Here is a 7,486-nt window from a genome sequence, read left to right as displayed (position 1 = left end):
GGCTCTCAGCAGATATCTGTGAAAGAAATGGAAACAGTATGGGATTGGGAAAAAGCACTGGACTGGAAATAGGGAGTATTTCTAGTTTAAGCTGTGAGGCATACAATTGGCTGCTTGCCCAGCATCACTGCCTCTCCTTCCATGCTGGTAGAACCCTGATTTATTGAAATCAATTGCCTTCCATGTGGGCCAAAGTTTCAATGGAAGTGGGCCTCATCCCCAGTCTCAGGGTGCAAAGAGGGTGGCTTCTGGTTGGTCTAACCCAGTGGTTCTCAACCAGGGGCTATTTTGTCTCCCAGGGGACACTTGGAAATGTCTGGAGACATTACTAATTAGCATCACTAGGTGGGACACTATTGGCATCTGGTGGATGGAGGCCAGGGATGCTGCTAAACATCCTGCAATGCACAGGAGAGCTTCTCCCTGCCACCCCCAACAAAGAATTATCTGGCCCAAAATGTCAGTGGTGCTGAAGTTGAGAAACTTGGTCTAACCAATTATAGGGGTCCCATCTCCCTGCTGATAACTGGGTGGCAGCTAGGCTGGAGCCTGGGGGGAGAACTGAAGCCACAAACAGCAATGTGGACCTCACCATGACTTGCAAACAGAAAAACGGTACTAAACTGTGCTGCCCAGCAAAAACAAGCATTAAATTCAGACCATTTAACTAATTTAGCTCATTCAGACCATTTGCTCCAAGATAAGACAAGCTGACCTCCCAATAACTCCACATGGACTCCACATGGACTCATGTGTTCCAGATAAGACCACTGACTCCTCCAATGACTCTCCTAGTTTATAAATTTTGACCCATCCCTGCCAAGACTATCTGTTACTAACACCAGCCCTAACCCTCACATGGATGCTTCCATAACTCCCCCCTTTTAAGGAGCCTCACAGGTCCTCTGGTGAATTCCTTTGCTGTAGCAAGTTCAATAAACTTATTATTATTACTTTTTTTTTTTACAATTCTGTTCCTGGCTGTTTTTTGTTGGTGGTCCTTACCGCTGGGCATGAAATACAAATAAATCTAATGCAATGAGCTAAGTCCTATAATTGGGCATGTTCAAAGTGTCTTAGACATAAAGATGTTCTGGTTGAGAAATTAGGAGAAGGGGTTTCAGCAGAGAATTAGAAACAGCAAGCAATGCTGAGATTCTGAAAGATAGGATTCAGAACCGGAGAGATAGTCCAGACAGGCAGGAAGGGCCAGGTCATGCAGTGCTGTTTAAATTATCCTTGATACAACAGCTATACCAGTTGTATTGGAGAGGGAATGAAATAAAATACTTCCCAGGCCTTAACTATATCCCTGGCAGTCCTGGAATCCCTGAACTGGATTTATATATACTCATTTCCCTTATGCTGGCTCTTGGTTTCTTATTAAACAGTCATGTGGGATTTTAGTGCCTAAGAAAGATAATGGCATGTTTGATCAGGGAAACCTTCAAGTGCAATAAGGAGATTCCTTTTTTTTTTTTTTTAAGTTTATTTTGAGAGAGTAAGAGAGTGCAAGAGCACATGAGGGGAGGAGGGGCAGAGAGAGAGAGGGAGAGAGAATCCCAAGCAGGCTCCCTGGTGTCAGCACACAGCCCAACATGGGACTCAAACCCACAAGATCATGGCCTGAGCTGAAATCAAGTGAGATGCTTAATGGAGCCACCCAGGCACCCTGGAAATTAATTCTTTAATACTTCATCCTGAACATGCCTTTTCTAGAGATGATGCACAGTAACAGGACTTGGTTTCCTCTGATTGGAAATCCTGTTTTTCCCCCAAATCCAATCCTTTCTCAGCTCCTTCATGTGTCAAATGCTCTCACAAGATCATATTATTCTTTTCTAGTTCAATTATTACATTTCACATTTTACGTTTATCTTTATGATGACCTGATTAAAGTCATCTCTCATTAGTTTACCTTCAGTGAGGGGACTTGTCTATGGTTTGCTCATTGTCACCTCCCAGCACCTAGAAATATACCTAGTTGACTAAAATATTGCTAACGAGCGAACTGAAGATTGCTTCCTGCTTTCTTAAACCTTATTTGTTGCAATTAATGATAGCTTCTATTTATACCCCACTTTTACTTTTTTTTTATTTAGACAAATTCTGATTTTATTCACATTAAATCATGTTAAAGGGACTAAAATAAAAACAGGCATAGCTGTGGTTAGTAATGCCCATTATGAGTAATGCACACGTGAAAAATCCTAAACTTACAAAACAATAATTTTCAAAATTCCTCTTTTTTTGTCATTCTAAAGTCACTCTGCTTCTACTCTTGCTATATTGAGGGACTCTTAAAACAGTAATGTCACTTTCTTGGCCTGTTCTGCAAATCCTCTGACCAATCATTTAATTACTTTCCCCCTCTTCATCAAAGAAATGCAAGGTGTACACAGCTTAATGGGTTTCCCATTCTGTCTATCATTATCCACAACTCAGTGTATGCTACCTCAGATACATACACTTACAGCATGGACAAAACAGCATGTATTAGTTAACGTGATTTTTGCAGTGTATTAAGTGAAAACACCTGCACGTTCAGTCAATGGACTGTTCTACCCAGTGGTTCTATTAAGTATAGACCTGGGATAAGCTCTCTAGTTGCATATATTCTTCTTATGACTATGTCAGCCCCACTTTTACTTCTAAGGGTAACTCTTTCACAAACTTTATCAAATGTTCTGTTAACAAAAAGATTTAATACTCAATGTCCCTAATCCAAAGGGCGGCATATTTGTCCCAAATTTTCCCAAGTGGATGTTTGTAAAAGGTAATATAAATTTCAGGCGGGCGTTACTTGCACTCGTGTCCCTCCCAAAATACAAAATTGTTATTTTTTTAACCCGCTTATATGAGCCAGGGTCTTTGTCACTTCACAAGCAGCGCCAACTTCTACCGACACAAAAGGCCAACACCTAAGTCCAGCACCGCCTATGTGCACTACTCTGAGCATAACGTTTCCGGCCTCCCCACCGCCTGCAATGAAAACACAGGAAGCGCAGACGCTGAGCTGGGCGACCCCGGGGTTAGGCTACGCGCCTCCCGATGCCTCTAAGGCGTCCGCACTGGGCCGGGACCCGTTTCGGAGCCCCGCACCCCGAGCCAGGTACGTGACCCCAGACCTGAGCCACTCACTAGTCCAGGCGGAGAGGAACCTCTGACCTACGCTCCGGAGGCCCCGCGCGCTAGCTCCCGGAAGGGGCGGTGGTCGTAACGTCACATCCGCGCGCTGTCGGGTGAGGGGCGTGGCCGAGGGCTGTGCGGCGGGATTGGGCAAGTGCTGAGCTCTCGTTGCTGTCTCCCGGGTTGTAGCGGGGCTGGGAACCGTGGCGCTCGCACCATGAGCGAGGCGGACGGGCTGCGGCAGCGCCGGCCGCTGCGGCCGCAGGTCGTCACGGACGATGGCCAGGTCCCCGAGGCCAAGGATGGCAGGTAGGCCGGGACCCCGGACGTGGGCCGCGAATGGCTGGGTCGACCCTCCTAACCAACAGGACAGCAATAACAGCAGTTGGGTAAATGCGTTGCCAAGCGGGGTGCAGGTGCCATTCCAGTTAATTCCTCTGGCTAAATTCATTTTACAGGGCAGGAAACAGGCCCTGGCCAAGGAAATGCACCTGCCGTCTTCTTGAGGCTTTGGTGCATTCTGCTTCCAATCTCAGCATTGTTTCCCGGCTCTCGGGGTCTCAAGACCGCCTTGCTTCCCATCTGCCCCTTTCTTCGTCTCAATCTCACCCTAACTTCTAGAGCAGTTGCTTCCTCGCCTTTCCCTCAGCCCCCCTCCTACTCCTCCGCCCTATTCTTCTTGCTGGCTTACCTGATCCCCGGGGGAGAGCCATCTGGCCAGGGTCCAAGGTCTTCCCTGTCCCCGGCTCGCTCTGTCCGGAAGGAAGGTCCGAAATGCTCAGGTCGCGCCTCGTGTTCCAGCGTAGAGCTGGCCTCTGCACCTGCCCACCTCTCTCTGCGTGGTCACCAGCCTTCACCGTGGTTTTCAGGGAAAAGTAGAGAACAGAAGTGACATTTAATGTTAAGCAAATTTTGTGAGAATTCAAGCTTGCAGATTTTTTCCTGATAGGGACGGAGAAGCATAGGAAACTAGTTGATGCCTACCTAATAAAGAAATCTCAGATTTTTGGCCTTTGTTTCTCCCAACCTTCCAGAATTTAAGCACACTATTTTGTTAGCTAAAAACTGAAGCATGGCCCTTAAACATCTATTTACATATATAATACTTAAGCTTCTTTTTTTAATTTTGTCTCCTGAGGCTTGTAACTTTGAATTTTTAGGGAGAACCAAGAGGCTTCATGTAGACCAACCTCAAAGTTGTGGAACTGATTGAATTCTAAGTTGATGGAGATATTTAGTGGAAATATCAGTATGTCAAAGGGTGTGGTGCATACTGAATGAGGGCCAGTTTTTGTGGGGAAAGACTGAATTTATTCACTGATAATAAGAGGACCACATTTGAAGGAGAGCTATAGCAGAGACGAGTGTTTTGACTCTAGAAAGGCAAATGGCAGAGAAGAGATTATGGTTATTTTTGACTCCCGGTGCCTGTGGAAAGGTCAGGAGTATGCTGAATAAACTCAGAGGTTTCCACGGATGCAGGACTTTCAATGCTAACCCTGGGCAAACCAGGACACGTTGGTCACTCTACTTATTGTGGATATTGTGAAGTCATGGTCTGCTGATGACAGAGGAGGTTTTTAGAGTTAACATGCAAGGATTGGCAGTGCTTTATGGCAGAAACCATGAAAACGAGACTTGTTTCATACTTGCTATATGAGAAATGAAAGAGTAGCTGGCCCTGAGTTTGCTTTGAGGTGCAGTGTGTTGGAAACCAGGGCATGTAGCTTCTGCAGGCACTTGTGGGATGGGCCCATCTCACCTGGGCTCCTCTGAACACTCCTGACCACAGGACAGAGGGGCAGAATTAAATTGTTTTTCAGTTTCTCTGGGATTTCTGACTTAGTGGCAGGATAAATTGGGTGTTCCAGAATCATCATCTGCTGCTCATCTTTTCCACTGTGTCTTTTACGAAACTATGTTTATTTAAGAAATTTTCTTGACTTCCCTGTCCATGAACATTGTTCTTATTTTCCTGTGTTTCCTTCTTTCTCTTATGTATTTGATCCCATTGCCATATATCTGTAATGATCTTTTTTTCAAAATGAGTTCTCACCTTCTTCCTTACATTTAGTATTGTATATTATAGAGTTATAGTTGTTTTTCTAAATTTTCTCATTGTCTTCTTGATTTACCTTAAAAATTTAGGATTCACCAAAAGACAGGGAAGCATTGTGTATTGTGGGTGAAGTGAAGGAAACCAAAGGAAATAGAAATCTGACAACTATAGAATAAACTTTAGATGTGCTAAACAGGGAAAAAAAAAAAAAACAAACCCTTGAATAATATGTTATTCAATTAACAGAAATAGGACAGTAGATTTTAGTGGAAGGGATGCCTAGTGATACCTTAGCTAGTCTCCTGACTCTTGACATAAAATGTGATGTTAGCTCTGATTGCTAAGGTCATTGAGATCTATGTGAGTGAAGTGATTTATATAACATTAGAGTAATGGAGTCAAAAGAGAAGCAGAAATGAATGAATGAGGATAGCACTGGCAGCTGGACAAGGATTGAGAAGCATATTTTTAAAATTATGCTTTGGAAATAAGGTTTTATACCAAAGCTCTTGAATTTCTGTACTTAAGCTATAATGGGGAATGTGGTCATTAAATCCTTTTATTCAGTTTGGAATATAGATGAACTAAGCACTTGAACAATACTGGAGCAAGCTGATAATTATTTGGCATTAGTTTCCCCGTATGCTTTAGAAACTCTGTCAGAATGATTGTAACACTGAAACTATTCTTCCTCTTTTGGAACATAGTTCAGTCTGGAAGAGAGAATAGCTGCTTAATGTCTTTATGTAACTGTTAAGGACTGAAGACTGAATACATTGAAATTTAACAACTGCTTTTTCAATAAACTTCTAAAGGATTTTAGGCTAATTAAAAATCTCTACTACATTCATTTTTCTTTTTAAGACTGAGGAAAAAGGGAGGCAGGGTGGAGAGACAGATGTGGCCATCATAAAGTCATGGACATGAAGAGTCAGGAATCCATGATTTCTTCTCAGCCCTTCCCCCTGAGTGTGTGTTTCAAATGGCTCTTTTAACTTGTTTCTTATTATTTTCAATGCTAAAATGAAGACATTTACGGTCCAGGAGCCCCAGTTTAAAGTAATGTGTGACACCAACAAATTCAAGGTGCAGTTGGTTAAAAGACTAGGCTGGCTGCTATTTGACTTTCTCAGATTCCACGGGTCACCTTGACACCTGGGCCTCTGGTGCCCCACAGATTTGTGGCTAATAGGTTTTCCACAAAATCACAGGTTGTTTTTGATCTCATGAAATCTTCAGTCCATGAATGATGCCTTGCCCTGATGTTGGAGAACATCTTTCAGGTTTGCCTGGTGAAATTATAGAGGATTTTGCAAATCATGGATGAACCAATAGTAGTTGCCAAATCCTGTTGTATCACCATGATTGTTCTATTGCCCTTAGAAATGTTGGAAATTTCAGGGTGCAGGTGTCTTCAAGAAGGTGAGCATCACTCTGGGGTTTTCTAAGAGATTGGGCAAACAAATTGATTTCCCAAACTGCCCCTGGAACGGAAGTTGCCAGCCTTCCTGGATGTGTCAACACAGATTGGGAAAGAGAGTATTGTGGGAACATGCGCACTTTTGTCAGTGAAAATGGATAGAGATAAATGGAGTGTCCTTAATTTAATAAGGCAGATGTGCAGAGGCAGGGGGCAGACATGGAGGAAAGGCAGAATTATAGGTAAATGTGAGTTTGCAGGAATGAACCTTGGGCTAAAATAAATGGGTACAGAAGCCCCATTGCCACACAGTCACAGACTCAGATGCTGCCAGGGGAGCAGCATTCCTGCTACCTACCATTTAGGGAGTGCTTTTATTTTTATTTTTTATTTTAGAGAGAGTGGGGGAGAGGGGCAGAAGGAGAGAGGGAGAAAATCTTAAGCAGGCTCTATATGAGTGTGGAGCCCAATGCAGGGCTCAATCCCATGACCCTGGGATCATGACCTGAGCCAAAATCAAGAGTCAGATGCATATCCAACTGAGCCAGCCAGACACCCCAGTGCTTTAGATGTTCCAGGCCCTGGCCTTAGCACTGCACATGTAGTGGTCATTTTGTTTGTGGTAGAGTCTGTAGCAGGTGTGGGGCTGGGAGAAGAAAAGAGTGTGTGTTTGTCTGAAGAGTGGAAAGCCCTGTGCACCTGTCCTGCAGCCTTAGGTTTCATAGATCTCTTTTTTCCAGAGAAGTTGGAAACCCAGATTTTTATGTAGAGTCATCTTATTTTTCAGTTATGGCAATTAAAGCCATTTTGTGGAATGATGGTTATGGTTTAAACTAGAGCTTTGCTTTGAGTTCTGGCACCACTTTTTTTTTTTTTTT

General features: G+C 43.6%; 1 protein-coding gene across 2 annotated transcripts in view; it reads left to right on the top strand.

Annotated features, from left to right (window-relative positions):
- The first annotated feature begins 3,304 nt into the window (after positions 1-3,304).
- APMAP (adipocyte plasma membrane associated protein) overlaps positions 3,305-7,486 on the top strand; it is a 42,003-nt gene continuing 37,821 nt past the window's right edge. Inside the window, exon 1 of one of the 2 annotated variants that reach the window (XM_047068102.1) lies at positions 3,305-3,438. In XM_047068102.1, coding sequence (XP_046924058.1) covers positions 3,347-3,438 — 92 coding nt within the window. In that variant the 5' untranslated portion in view covers positions 3,305-3,346. The remainder of the gene's footprint in view (positions 3,439-7,486) is intronic. The other variant, XM_047068101.1, reaches the window with a different exon arrangement.

The sequence above is a fragment of the Lynx rufus genome, unplaced genomic scaffold (assembly GCF_022079265.1).
Source record: "Lynx rufus isolate CCGP_SWC_20201006 ecotype Redwood Valley unplaced genomic scaffold, mLynRuf1.p SCAF_8, whole genome shotgun sequence".
Classification (NCBI taxonomy): Eukaryota; Metazoa; Chordata; class Mammalia; order Carnivora; family Felidae; genus Lynx; species Lynx rufus.
This window is presented reverse-complemented; position numbering and strand designations above follow the sequence as displayed.